The 15139-nt window shown below is 33.6% G+C and overlaps 1 protein-coding gene across 2 annotated transcripts; it reads right to left on the bottom strand.

Annotated features, from left to right (window-relative positions):
• Positions 1-4013: 4013 nt before the first annotated feature.
• LOC132306142 (protein GID8 homolog) lies at positions 4014-13308 on the bottom strand. Of its 2 annotated transcripts, none has more exons than XM_059803406.1 (6): positions 13069-13308; positions 11389-11548; positions 11183-11286; positions 6730-6861; positions 6363-6519; positions 4014-4511 (listed from the first exon to the last, which is right to left on the bottom strand). In XM_059803406.1, the coding sequence occupies exons 1-6, from the start codon at positions 13117-13119 to the stop codon at positions 4390-4392; spliced, it is 726 nt and encodes a 241-aa protein (XP_059659389.1). In that variant the 5' UTR covers positions 13120-13308; the 3' UTR covers positions 4014-4389. The 2 variants fall into 2 exon arrangements, with proteins under 2 accessions (XP_059659389.1, XP_059659381.1); XM_059803398.1 differs by having other exon boundaries at positions 11183-11289; positions 13069-13306.
• Between the last annotated feature and the right edge of the window lie 1831 nt (positions 13309-15139).

Below are 15139 nucleotides of genomic sequence, written 5' to 3'. Positions count from 1 at the left end.
ATTTTATTCACTTTTAAATTTAAAGAATCATACTCCCAAATACAGCATCAGTGTGTTTAATTCAAGGGATTAGATAGAAAGCGAAGTGAATGAGAGAAAAATAATTCCATTGAGGAGTTGGAGGGAAAAGGAAGAAAATGATCAAGAGAAAACTTATTTGTTTAACAAATGATAAAGGAAGGGAGAGGAACAAGAGGGAGAACCCAATCCCTTGAATAGTATAATAAGTAGCTATCCTCCTAAAATGGAAAATCTTTAGAAGGGAACGACAAGAGAGTTCGTGATTTCTATCATGAATGATGATAAACTTGACGATATCCGACTAGTTTGGTGTTTCACATAGGTGATGGTAAGCCACTCACCAAAACCGATATGGTGAGATCCATCTTTGTGAGATACCCGACATCAAATATTGAATTTCCTTACATCGTATGACTATTTTGTATAACAAGTCAACTTATCTTTTTTTATTAGGACTCCTTGTGACATTAGAATCTTATAATTTATCTTCTCAAATAGTTCCTCTCCAAACATCTCCAATCATAATTTTTTTTTAAAAAAACCCGTATCATGTCATCACTTGTGTAACTTTTTTTTTTTTTTGATAAGTTCATCACTTGTGTAACTATAAACTGTATTATCACCATATAATTTTATACCTAAATTAATCTAAACAGAAATGAATGTCGTATTTTCTATAAGTTAGACATAAGATTGGAGACCATTGAAGAAGGGATTTTTTTTTTTTTTTTTTTTTTTTCTTTTCCTTCATTTTCTCTCTCTCTCTCCCCCTCTCTTTTCCACTTGTCCAAACACACCATTAATCTTACAATTCCTTAAAAAGCACAGGACTCCCATGTCAAAAAGACAACATCAAATATCCAAGACAGTGCTATCAAGACAAAGCTTGGATTGCAGGAAATAATGACAATTTCTTGTGAAAGAAATTGGGACCATAAAATCAACATATAGATACAATAATAGATATACTGGTGGGCCAATAGAAGAATACGAGAGAGTTGGAAAAAACAAAGGGCATTTAATGAGAATATGTAAAGGCGAAGTGGCTTTGGAGTTGAAGACAAAACAAAAAGAGAAGAATTCAAAGAAAGCCCAGAAGGTACTTACAGGCACCACTAACCTCCTCTCACATGACCATCTGTTCTGTTGTAGACAAAGCAGATTCCACCCAAAAAGGGGTTTACTTGAATTGACTTATCATATACATACATATACATGTATATATATATAATTATGTATACACACATATGTCCATCTTACTGTGTGTATTTATATGTGGGTAGATGTTTGTCTGCATAATGGACCACATATCCATTTATTTTCATCAGAACTAATCCCAATACCTCAATAAGCAATAGGATAGTAAAACCATAGTCATGTTTCACCCATATAACATACATGTGCATGTGCGAGGACAGCTACTTTGTTGCTAACAATAGTACTCTGTCTTAGAAAACACTAGTCAATACTCACATATTAGAAGTCAAGAACCAAATATTGAAAACTACTAATAATTTAACTTATTTTTATTTTTATTTTTATTTTTAAAATGATGCAGCAAATTATAAAAAATTCGGATGAAGTTTAGGTGATGTATTCGAACTCTTAATCTATCCTTTGGGCCATCTCGACTAATGTTGGATTGATTTTTTTATTCAATTTTTATTTTTGTGCCATCTAGTCTGATGCCCATTGATTTTTTTTTTTTCTTCTCGATTGCCTCTTCTTCTTTTTCTTGTTGAAAGGGTCTAGTGAGTAAGCGTACACACATATACTATATTGTCCTGGAAGAGTAGGAACACTCAACATTGATTTAGAGAAAAGAGATCAAACAATATAGACTAATTATCATTGTTCCGTTCTACTGTTTTGTTATTCAAATTTGACTAAATCTATGTGTAAAATTAGACAAAACTTTGGCGAAATTTATGTGTAAAATTAGACAAAAGTTACAGTTAAAAAGGGATGAGGAATTCATCTGCAAGTGAGGAGGAACTGAGCTACGATGAAGTCCAACAAGTTATGATAGTGATAGGACGATTGGGAAGCGCTCTGCCCACTGCACTCTCTCTCTCTCTCTCTCTCTCTCTCTATAGTATATACATACACACATATATATATATATATGTATATATGGAATTTTAGTATCCCAATGCCACAAAAAGTAAAGGCTCTGGGGAAAAGACTGCAACAGAGAGAAGCGCAGCTTCTTTGAGAGGCCCAAAGATATGCAATTTTTGTGTTTTGCTTTTGGTCTCATTTCTGTTACACTATAAAGGGTTCAACTCCTTTTTTTGGAAAACTCTAAACCAAAAAACAAACTTCATAGACTCAGCATTACTCATTGACTAGACCAATCCCAATCTTCTTCTTCACTAATCATGGTCTTTTGAGTCCTCAACACACTATCATTTCTTGTCCTCTCTCTCTCTCTCTCTTCTACTTCACCACTATAATAACTAGTACCCAACTACTGTAATTCCTTGAGAACTTTGCAGGGTTTTTCTCTGAAATTTTGAAAAATTACAAATTGGGTTTCTATAATTATATATACATATATATATATATAGTGTGTGTGTGTGTGTGAGAGAGAGAGAGAGAGAGTATGGGATGGTTAGGGAGTTTGGTGTTGATGAATAGGTACAGTAAGAAGCAATGCAGAAGCTTTTTCTGGAGAGTGAGAGCGGCGGCGAAGAAGGCGGCGAAGAATGGCGGCAAACGGCAGTTGAAGTTCGGCTACGATGCATCCAGTTATGCTCTCAACTTCGATGAGGGTGGTTGTGATTTTGGAGGAAGAGGAAGAGCAAATGCATTGTTACTACTACAAGGGGCTAAACTTGAGGAGTTTTCAGAATCCACTATTTGGGTTTATGTATTGTGGGTGAAATGAAGTCTTAGTAATGTCATGATGCTTATAATTAATTATTCAGTGTCTCTCTGTTCATGGAATTTCACTTTTGTGTAGGAGAGCGAACCAATTCCTTACTTGTTCTGCCAATGATTTGGATTTTCTCCTATTTTACTTTTAGAATCTCCTTTTTTAGTTACTATTCTTCATGCTCTTGTATGAGTTCAAAATTCATTGTTTTGGTATCCATGAAGCAAATAGAAGAGTTGTGCTTTGAACTTTGGATTGGCTACGAGGGTAGAAGAGGGAATAATATACAATAATCGGATTATTGAATACGCCGGCCAATCAAAACACCAAATAAACCTCCGTAATTGAAAATTGGGTGTTTTAATTTCTTCAGTCGGATCATGTAATAATTTTTCCTACCCGAGGACCCAATATCTAAAAAAATGACACTACACCTGTTTGGCATACGCTTTGTTTTATGTTTTTTATTTTTGGCTAAAACATAAATAGTGTTTTTGTTGTTTTTGAAAAAAATCGAAAATACATTTGGAAACGTTTGCTGTGAAAATGTCGAAAACAGTTATGCTACTATTATGGTTTTGGCCATAAACAGTTGTCAAAACAAGAAAAAACAACTTTTTAGTATTTTAGTTTTGGGCCACTGTTCACAAAGTATTTTAACACCATATAAAATAAAACAAGGTCGCATCAAATATGTTTTTGTTGCCAAAATCAACATTGAAGCAGCTCAAAAACAAAAACAATATAAACAAAACGCATGTCAAACGGGGCCTAAACCTCTCCTTTGAGACGAGGTTTCAAGCAACAAGCATTTGTGTGTGAGTATTTACCTGACATTAAAAAAAAAAAAAAAAAAAAAAAAATAGGAGAAGACTCAAATCCATCTAGCGATCTTGATGAAATTCAAGTCCAATGCATGAATAATCCTTCAAAAAGATTAAATTCAAATTCATTTTCATGAGCATCAACCCAAATGCAACCTAAATGAAATGGGTTGTAGTAAAAAATTGGATAAAGAGCAGTGACGCACCAGGATCAGTTAAAAAGAATGCTTTACAATTTAGTAGAACCTGCAGTATCAGACAATAATGTTTGGTTGCAAGGACAACAGCCATAATGAAACAGAAGATGGATCATGAGTGCATTCTATCCAGTTAGAAACTGGTTCGGCTTCAGTAAATTCTAATCTGTTTCACACCGCCTGCCAAAGAAATCATCCATACAAGAACAAAATTGAAAATAGAGCAAGTATTGACAATTATGTGTACAATGACTTGAGGGCTCGGAAGAGCTTTCGAGATGAAATGTAACAACACACTTGCACAATCGGAATCTAGAAATGTAAATGGCACTCATGATGAGCTACCTACCTACAGTATTTCCCTAAACAAACGGTGCATGGTTTTCTATTCCATTTGCTCATTCTGTTCAACCCGCGCTAGTGATATCTCGCAAACCTGGATCATCCACACAAGGGTGTTTCGCACCTTTCAAACAGCGGGATCTTCAAATGTGGCAGTAGATAAATCCTTAATGCGAGGATAAGCAGCTTTTTCGTCAAGTTGGTTCTGGGCCCATAACAGCATCTTCAATAAGCTGGGTAGCTTTGGGTCTGCATTTCAATTGATCATTCACAAAAATCATTGATAATTACAAGGAAAAAACTAAGTAAGAAATTTACTAGCCAGTTAAGTCAGGTCAGTCAATTTTTTTAGCAGTATCCTTCAGAAAACAGAGCATTGTTTAAACCATATTCAAACATAGGTTATAAAAATAACTATAGTGGCCAATGCATATGATAGATTTATTTAGTGGGCCCTATGTTAATTTAATTATAACGTAGCAAATGAAAGGGGGAAAAAGACCACACTATTACATGCTTCTTAAAGCTAGATGGTAATATTATTGTCCATTTTGTGGATTAACAGTTACTGAAAAGCTAGACTACACATTTGCAGGCAGTTTGAATCATTTACCACGAATTTTGGACACCATATTGCAAAATAACCAAAAAGTGAAAAAAGTAAAGACCATTTATGCCTATTAGGTCAGCTGCAAAGTCATGTTATAAAGTTCATAATTCAATTACTTGTACCACCAAACACTACAGACAAATTAACAAGAGGGTGAATTACACTGACCTCCTTGAAATATCTATATGGTCTGCGTTAAAGGATTTAAATCTTAACATTACACCCTCTCTAATAGCTTAAGCTTTTAGAATAGATAGTGAATATCATGGTATCAAAGAAGGCAAGGTCTAGTGTTCAAGCCTTATCGTCACCCAATAATTAAAATTTGGAACATGTGTTAGACCAAAGAAGGCCACATTTGAGGGTGCGTGTCGAAGAATTTAAATATTAAAGTTAAGCCCTCTCTAATAGCTTGGGCTTTTAGCGTAGATGGTGGTTAATAGTCTCCATTGATCAAGGTGCTAAAGACATAGACAGTTGACACTTGTATGATCATCATCTCATAAGTTCTTCAAATTGCTCATTTTACCCTCAGAAACCAAAAAAAAAAAGATCCAAAGCCAAAGTACACTCCATATTAAATTTAAGGTTCATTGTATTCTCGGTAGATACATCATAAAACCTACTAAACCCTCTTGTGGTGAGTCTGGTGACTGTTCATTACTGTCATAATCAGCGGCAACCATCACTTCCACCTCTATCACAACACCCATAACTCCACTACCGCCCATATAAACTACAGATGTAAAATTACACAACCAAGCTCCATCAGACATAGCCAATACTACTGTGATTTTATTCACCAATCTAGCTTCCTTGTTGACCCAACTAGGAGCTAAGAACAAGAACAACAATCACAAACTCAAAATCAAATTGCAAATAATATGACACATAATTTCAAAAGCGAAGACAAAATCAAAATCAATTTCAGCCGAATCCGATCTATGATCGATCCCCCATGACAGTGTTGATGATGGACAGGGCAAAGGCTCATTTTCCATCACCATCAATAACAGCAAAATCCTCTTGTACTGAGACCAATTATGCAATAATACAGTGAAGGATTTTGCATCAAAGAGTCCATCAATACATTCAGGTTTTGATTTCATGAAATTTTAAATTAGATGTATTGGGATAACTTTTTTTGAAAGAATGAATAGCGATTGATTCTTGCAGATTTTTGGGAAATTCTTGAAAATGGAAGCGTTTGAGTTCTCTCTCTCTCTCTCTCTCTCTCTCTCACACACACACACACACACAAACACACACAACTGTGAGATTGTTGACCATCCTATCATCACAATTTTTTGTTTCAATATCCATATTTCTGCACATGAAAGTAGTTGCTTCTGGTTAGAATGCATCGTTTTCCCCAATTTCTGGAACCACTAATCCACATTGTGACAATTATAAACCCCAAAAAACTAAAAAGATAATGAGACATATTCAGACATACTTTAGATCCTTTTTCATGGAAAAAAAAAACTAACCTTTTTCATGACTCTGGCTTGTAAGGATGGCCGCATTCACCTCACTTGCAGTCTTTAGGCGCTGTGATATGTCCAGAAGCTCTCCAACAGGGCAGTTGGTGACATCTTCAAATGCCAGCAGAGAAACAGTCCTCTCCAACTCTTCTAAAAAAACTTGCTGCACAAAATCACAATTGGCTTAAGGGACATGTGTTAGCACCAAAATTTTGCAAAATATAGTTTGAAGCTGAAACTTTTCATTGCAGGAGCTTTTCAATTAATATTAAGACTTAAGCAGAACAATATATATAATTTGAATCTCATTTCGAATGAAGAAGAAAAATGGTAAAAACAGGTAAAAGAATAGCTATAAAGAGCTCAGGATTACATTTTCCTCTCCCCTTGGTGCGAGCTCCTCCTGAGCAAACTCCAAAGCCTCTTCAACTTTTCCATTCCGAATGAGTTCTATCAACCTTTGCTGTTGTAGATGGAAAAACAGTTGGGGATTGGTATCCAATATCTGCACAGAATTGTCACATATTGTGAAATTTATGGCAAGTATACACCAGGAATCTGCCCCAGCATCACAATACTATAAGCTCTCTATTACAAACTATACAAAGTCCTCCATGAGGTGTAGACTGCATAATAAGATCTCAATGACGGAAACAAAGAAATTCAAGATGACAAAATGACAACAAAAAAAAAAAACTGGTCTGAGATCATGAGGTAAAATTAGCAAATATGATGACAATGCTTATAGAATGCACATGTCAATGTCACTGATATTAGTACAAACTATATAAAATCACACTAAAGATTCTCATCTCAGCCAACAGTACAAGAAAGTACAGATGACGAGATGATCAAAGTCAACGGCTTCTCTTTACACTGCTCCAAAATTGTCAAAGTCAACATATTAGGCACAGACAACATGCTCCTTTAGGGGTTCGAGCCTCAGTGGAGGCATAGGTGTGTGAGTTTGCTTAACCTTCCAAAAAATACAAAAAAAATTTGCTCCTTTAATTCCCACAACTATGTTACAATAGCAGTGGACCTTTTTTAAATGGGTACATATTTGTAAGATCCTACAAACTATATGAAATCTCACAAAGGAATTAAAATGTCAGGCAAAATAACTATAAAGTAAAAATGATGATATAAAGTCCCTCCCTATACTACATTAATATTGTAAAATTGTCAAGAGTCAACAAGTTATGCACATACTCTGTTAATTTCCACAACTATGCTACAACAGCAATGCAAATCTTCTGTGTAAAACTCATTTAGGTAACAAGGACCACATAAAATAATGATGCACCCCTACAACTTGGGGCCAGCAAATTCTCCTTAGACATCAAACAAGCATTAGAAAATAGGCAACAATGCCCATGCTTCGCATCGATTCGGCACTAACAGTGTAGTGGATACCTTTGTCAGATAAAGACTCACAAAACATATGATTACTGGACAAACAGAGAGTATCATGTTTTGAAACAGAAAAGAGACCACCCAAGTATCCAGACAAAGGGGCAAGGATATGTATGTGTGTGTGTGTATAACTAAATTACTAATATTATTGAATAACTGATTGTCTATGTTCAAACAAATGTAAGCAAGCCAAAAGAATGTGGAGTAAACAATGTCATAAATTCATAATAGCAACTATACCATAAGTATTTTTATTTTTTGTTGTAAGTAAAAATTTCATTGAAGAATGCTGCATGGGGAGTGTGCCGAAAGAACAACTGCACAAGAGACCATGTCTAAACCCACTATACTCTCAAACTATACATAGCAACTATATCATATAATAAATTCCTCAACAGAAAACACAGCACCTCTGAAGTTTTGCATTTTCTTTTTGTTATATAAAAGTGGGATGTTTTTGAGTGTAATAGTATCCTGAACAATCCTCAAACATGGGTTGATGGAGTGTTTGGTCAACAATCAGCCACAATGTGACGACTCGTGAAGTTTCCTATATACTGTATTTAAGTAGACTGTCAAAACCTGCAAGGAAAATACCATCATTTTTATTTAATCCCATAATGCAGATAGTGTTTGTTGCTAAATATGGAAGAATTAATTAATGATTTCCTAACAAAGATATGGTAAATTTTAAGATGCCTTGCAACTGAAACAGTGTACCAAAACACCAATAAACTAATGATTTCTGAACACTTGGTTTACGTTTCTTAAAATGGCTAATACTGGAAGATATAATAATTTTTCCAAGTAAAGAAATACAATTATAGGACCTTATGAAATGACTTGGGTCTTTTTCATTGAGGAAAAAAAACCTCCCTTTATCCCATAATAAGTGTCATGCTTTTTTTTTCGAGATGTCCCAAAATAAGTGTCCACTTTTCCTTTTTGGGATGTTTCAAATTTAAAGTTCTCCAAATTGTCCACTAGGTCTTGAATTTTTCAGATCAAAGAACCAAGTATTTGAATTCTGTGGGCTAGTTTTGTAATTTCAAAGGGGGACAATGCATTTGATGCATGTTCTTATAGGCTTATACTGTGCTAAAATAGATATATATGACATAATTAGTCGTTTCATACTGCTTCCGTAATGCTTACAAACTTGTAAATTTTCGCTTTATTGTATTACTTATTGAGTAAAGATGGGTAACATGCAATGCTTGGTGCAATGGTAAAAGCTTGGACTGTCCACTGTAAAAGACATATTTCAACTCAAGAGCGATCATTTTATGCAAATAATACCAAAGATTAAATCTGTGTAAATCCCTAGGAACACGCTGCATAGATGTACTGACGCTGGTCAATGATTTTTTATGGTCTTCAAAGAGTATTGATGTGAAACTTATGTAAATAACAATTGCCTATTTTTATATTTGTATTTTGCAGGGCCTTCTTTAATAGTCTTAATGATATCATATGCCAACACTAATAATTTCTTTCTTAAAAATTTGTTAGCCGATGTTATTTAATTTGCTTCTACAGTGTTCAAATCGATAAACTACCTTCAATGGACATTGAAGTCACCAAAAAAAATATTTAAGATGACTCACTCAAAGAAATATATAAAATACTAACACAAATAAAAGATTTAGTTCTAAAAAAATATCCAACAAGCTGAAACCTCTAACTCTCAACAGAACTTGTAAATCTAGTGCCAATATCTACTGAGAAGATCAATACATGTACACAAAAGAATGTGGCATAATTTAATTAGAAGTTCAGGCAGATAGAGGTTGATCCCACATCAAAGAGTTTTATGTAACATGTTAATAATTAGGCTTAAAATCACAAAACCCCCCCTCCACTTCCAAATTTGTGCATAAAACCCCCCGATAGAATTAAAAAACATTATCACATTGCCCCTAGATCCATTAAGTCAATGTTAAATGACAAAATTAACCTTATCATATAATGTGAAATTTAAAAATCATAAAAATATATACACACCCCGTATATGATATATACACACACAACCCCCTCTACTTTCAAACTTGTGCATAATATATATACACACACACACCCTGTATATGATATATATATATATACACACACAGCAAAGATTATCTTTCCGACCACCCCTGAAAACCCTAATAGCAGTCGTCCATGTGAAAAGAACGTATTCGCAAAACACCATTAAGTCTCTCCCTTTAACTACGACTCTTTATTAGGGTTTCTAAATTTCTAATTAGTAATTTCCATAAAAGCGATCCACATCTCTGTTTTCTCTATACTCTCTCTCTCTATATATATATACACGTGTGTGTGTGTGTGTGTGTGTAAATGTGTGTATGTTTATATAAGAAATAGCATTAACAGCAATGGCGGCGGAATCATCAGAGAATCACCAACGCAAGAGCGTCAGCTGGAACAGAATTGTTATGACCGGACTCTCTACCGTGTACGTGACCAAAGGACGAAACCGAGAATTCAGTAAGGACGGCCCTGAGCCCAAGCCAACATATTTACCTAGATTCCTAGTAACTCGGAGTTCTCCGGGTAGTTCCGGCAAGGTGCCAGTGGAATAGGAAATGGAAATCACGAGGGACAAAGGCAATGGCAGTGAATCAGCGAGCAGAGAGGCTGTTCAATGTTCGCAGGGTGGCCCGAGTTCTTCATGTTGTGATTTTTTTTTAATTTTCAGCTCTGTTCTATTTTGTTTTATCTACGTTTTGAATAGTGGGAATAGATGAATTGAATTTGAGATCATTTACAAATGCAAAAGTATGACTCTTTGTTTTGTTATAGCTTCTGTGATAATCAATGTGTGGGCGCCAGTCTCGTGTTGGCCATAGGGGCATTTTCAGAATAAAATGATTAAACACGTGCTCCCTATTGACGGCAGAGTAACGTAAATGGGAGCAATGTGATAACTTTTTTTAATTCTATTGGGGGTTTTATGCACAAATTTGAAAGTAGAGGGGGATTTTGTCATCTTAACCCTAATAATTATTTCTAATTTATTTAAACAATTTCATTTGAAGTTTCATCATATCCTTAATGAGACTCGAGAAAAATAGGATATGGACTAACATCAAAACCCAAATGAGTGAAATTAAATCACTTTTTTATTTACAAATACCCAAATTTATTAAATTGAAAAATTGACCAAGGAAAAGGAGAAATAACCTAAATACTGTTTCAGCGTTCGAACATTACTAGATTGAAGCAGTTAGCGCTCACAGAATTTCAGGAAAATTGTCATATGCCATATACGAAAACTATGTTTTAGAATTTTTTTTTTGTCACAAAAAATATACTTCCTTACTTAGCAGGAGGGGGAGGGGGGGCAAAAACGAAAAAAAGAAGAGGTGCTTCATGATGACGATGATAGAGTAACAGATATAAAATCCAACCTCGGGATTCAAATCATTAACTTTTTCAATTGCATCCTCAACATTCCCATTTTGTACTGCCTTTTTAACTGCCATACGATCTGTTATTGTCGCAAGATCTATGTCTGCTATTTATTTATAAGGAGAAGTACATGTTAAAAATGAACAAAGCCACCATCGGAAAAACAATTACACACAAATAGACATGAAGAAAAATGAAAGGATACGTTCAGTTCCGGATTCCATCCTGAACTTTTCTGCAACGTCAACATAGCCCTCAGTGACAAGAAAGTTCATGACCAATTTATTCATATCTTCTTTCCTAATCTTTACACTGTTGAGCTTTTTCTCCCACTCCTCCTTCGTAATAACCTTCTTTGAAGTAGCCTGAAAGAAAGAAAAAAAAAAAAAAAGAGATGGAGATCATAAAAATTCTAGTAAAAAAAGTATTGAGCGCATCTTTGTACACCCTACAGTAGCTAAGTTGTTAACTTGGTCTTCTATATATGATTTTTGAAAGCAAATCAATCATTGTAAATGAGGAATTGATGTAAATATTAGAATTGGTAGTGTAAATTAAAACAGCACCAATTCAAGAAAATCTTTGATCCAACACTATCTGACAATATTTTGCACAAAAATGATATAAAAAACAAAAGTGGTAAGGAAGATTTAAGTCCTCATTCTTTCATCTGAGTAATAAATTCAGAATCAAAAGAATAGGGGGTTCCGTATCTTTAAGATGCAATGAAAAACTGTTACTGTTATGGATATTCTATTTTAAGTTTTTCAAATTTAAAATTTAGGGGAAGGGATCACAATTTCTTTTTTCACAAAAATGGAGAGACCATTGTCACTGAAACAAAACCATAACAATACATGTGAAGCAAGCATTTCCTCAGAAATTGCCAACCAAATTCTTACCCAGTTGCTATAATTCTATTTGCTCAAGGAAAACAAACTAATGCCATCTAAATTTAACCCTAAATGTCATATCGATTTATACTTCAATGAGCATTGAATGGCATAATTGAGTTTTATTATTTGTGTATATGTTTTTTCTTCTCACAGAACAATCAACATGAATGGGTACAGAACCAAAGCCTCTTCGTTTTCATATAAACCCTTAAATTCAGTACCTAACTTAGAATTCAGTATAAAATTTGTTAATATCTCTATACACAGTATAATGAATCATAATAAATAGTTAAAAACATAGAAAAAAACTAATGCCATCTCAATTTACCCTAAATGTTACATCCATCCAAATTTAACCCTAAATGTCACATCCATTTACTTCAAGTCTTCAATGGCACATTGAGTTTCATTGTTTGTGTGTATGTGTTTTTTTTTTCTTCTCACAGAACAATCAACGTGAATGAGTACAGAACCAAAGCCTCTTCGTTTTGATATAAACCCTAAAATTCCGTACCCATACCCAAATATCAGATGGAAAAAACTAATGACATCTAAATTTAACCCTACATGTCCTATCCATTTACTTCAATGTGCATTGAATGGCTCAATTGAGTTTTATTGTTTGTGCGTACTGCTGCTTTTTTTTTTTTTTCACAGAACAATCAACATGAATGGGTACAGAACCAAAGCATCTTCGTTTTCATATAAACCCTAAAATCAGCACCAATAACCAAATATCAGATCGCTATAACTTATAATTCAGTATACAAATTGTTAATATCTCCATAAACAGCAAAATGAATCATAACAAATGGTTAAAAAAAAATGAAACCAAAACCCTAAAATTCAGTACCTATACCTAAATATCAGATCGTTATAACTTATAATTCAGTATACAGTTTGTTAATCTCTCTATAAATTGTAAAATGAATCATAATAAACAGTTAAGAACATGAACCCAAATGAGGAAGAGACGGGTAATTTCTTACCATTGCTTGAATCTCGGCGAGCTGACGAATGATAATCCCGAACAATGACATCAGTACACAGCCTTCAAACCCATCCAAATCGCACCACTATTTCTTCAATACTTGTACTGTTAGATCGAATAAGTAACAAATGTTACGACGCAGAGAAATGAATTGGGGTTCAGAAATATGCGTATATTTGTGTGTGCGCTCGCGCGCGCGTGTGAATATATTTACCGCTGTGATTGGTAATGAAGATTGGATTGGCACTTCTCATACCCAAAGAAACTAATTAAATAGAGTTTCTTATTAAATATATTAATCGAGTTTGTTTATTTTTTTTTTCTTTATTTTTCTTTATTTATTTATTTATTTTTTTTTATATTGGATTTCTTTTGTTACTATTTAAGAAAATACTGGAGATGTAATTTTTTAAGAAAATAATAAACATATAAACTTTTTAAAGTCATAGATTGTGGGAGGGCGAGGCAGGACAGGACGGTGGATTTAAACAAATTTGGGGGCCAAGAAAAATTATTCGGGGGCCAAATTTATAATACAAAATTTAATTTTTAAAAATAAAAATTACATAGTTGTAACGATTTTTATTTTAGTACATTTTTAATGTATATTTTTTGAACATGTATCTATAAATGATATGAGTAAAAAATAAATGGAGAGAGATCATTGACAGATCATAAATGAGATTATTACATGACACTTTTTCTTCTTTCTTTAATGCATAACAAATACTATATATATATATATATATATATATATATATATATATATATATATATAATACTAATAAGTTATATGACACTTTTTTCACTATATTTTATTTTATTTTTGCAAACCAACTCTTTTTTCTTTTTTAATGGCAAAAATGGGGTTAGTGATTAAAAGGCTGAGAGTGTGCAAAGCTTGAAAATAATTTAGTAATTTAGTACCATGAACGGGGAAGACATTTTTTTGTTGTTGTCGTAAATACAGAGATAATTTTTCAAAAGTGATGCAATGTTCACACCCTACTTTTTTAGATTTGCACTCTAAACTTTAAAAAATGGCTATTCTATTCCTTTCGGATTTTCTCTCTTTGTTTCTAATCTTTATTACTATTTTATGTCTTTTCTGACAAGACAAAAAAAAAAAAAAAAAAAAAAAAAAAAAAAAAAAAAAAAAGAAGAATAAGAAGAAGAAGTTAGAAAGTGGTACTAATAGCATTTAAAATAATGAATGATGCATTAATGAATTTAAATATATTTTTGTGATTTGCTTTAAAAGAAAAAGGTAAATGGACAGTAATGGGAGAAAAGTGTAGTGAAAATACAGCCTCCCTTTTCAAAACTATAGTAATAGTACTAATTGATTGTTATTAATGGTGATTTTGTATTAAAAAAGTTAAAGCTATTCTCCTCAATTTTTTTAAATCTTCCCATTTTAAAAAATTTGAGGACTTGGCTTTAATTTTTTTTATTTAAACAAAATCACCATTAATAACAATAAATCAGAGGAGGTCAACTTTAATAATTTAGTACCTTATAGCAACTCCAATGGACTGTCAATTTCAAAAATATAACAGGTAGGTTTAAAACGGGCTCTCCAATGGCATGTCAAATGGACTGCCAAACTATAGTTTTGTCAAATCTTGTGCCAAATATAACACAAACTATATCAGCTGCCAAATCTTCTATTACTGTAGGGTTTCATTCTCTCCCTCGCCTCTCTCCTCTCCCCCTCATCATCTAGAGAAAGAAAGTACACACAGTTGTGATTCCGCTCTGGGTGCACCACCTCCGCACTGCCTCTTTCCGCAGGTGATTCCGGCTCTGGTGCACCACCTCCGCACCGCCAAGACGCCTAATGTGCGGCAGCTATTAAATGTTTATCAATCAAGTGCTTCACATCGCCTTGGAATCTGATTCTTGGTATGTTTATTTTAATCTGTGCAAAACTCATTTCCCCATTTACTTTCCAATTTCTATTTCATCTCTCTCTATATATAACCTTAAAATTCTATATATACACATGCATATATATATATATATATATATAGTTGTTCATCTCTTTTACTCTTTATCCACAATTAAGA

Source organism: Cornus florida, unplaced genomic scaffold, assembly GCF_030987335.1.
Source record: "Cornus florida cultivar Cherokee Brave unplaced genomic scaffold, ASM3098733v1 CherokeeBrave_3.0.0_Hap2_Chr01, whole genome shotgun sequence".
Classification (NCBI taxonomy): Eukaryota; Viridiplantae; Streptophyta; class Magnoliopsida; order Cornales; family Cornaceae; genus Cornus; species Cornus florida.
Note: the sequence above shows the minus strand (reverse complement) of the source record. Positions and strands in the feature narration are given on the sequence as shown.

What these genes read in the sequence shown, in the direction of transcription:
- LOC132306142 (XM_059803398.1), bottom strand. Translation starts at nt 13,119, where the DNA reads ATGTCATTGTTCGGGATTATCATTCGTCAGCTCGCCGAGATTCAAGCA. An exon ending in GATGGAATCCGGAACTGAAC is followed by an intron (nt 11,290 to 11,388) that starts GTATCCTTTCAT and finishes ATAAATAAATAG; the next exon opens with CAGACATAGATCTTGCGACA. An exon ending in CACCAAGGGGAGAGGAAAAT is followed by an intron (nt 6,520 to 6,729) that starts GTAATCCTGAGC and finishes GATTTTGTGCAG; the next exon opens with CAAGTTTTTTTAGAAGAGTT.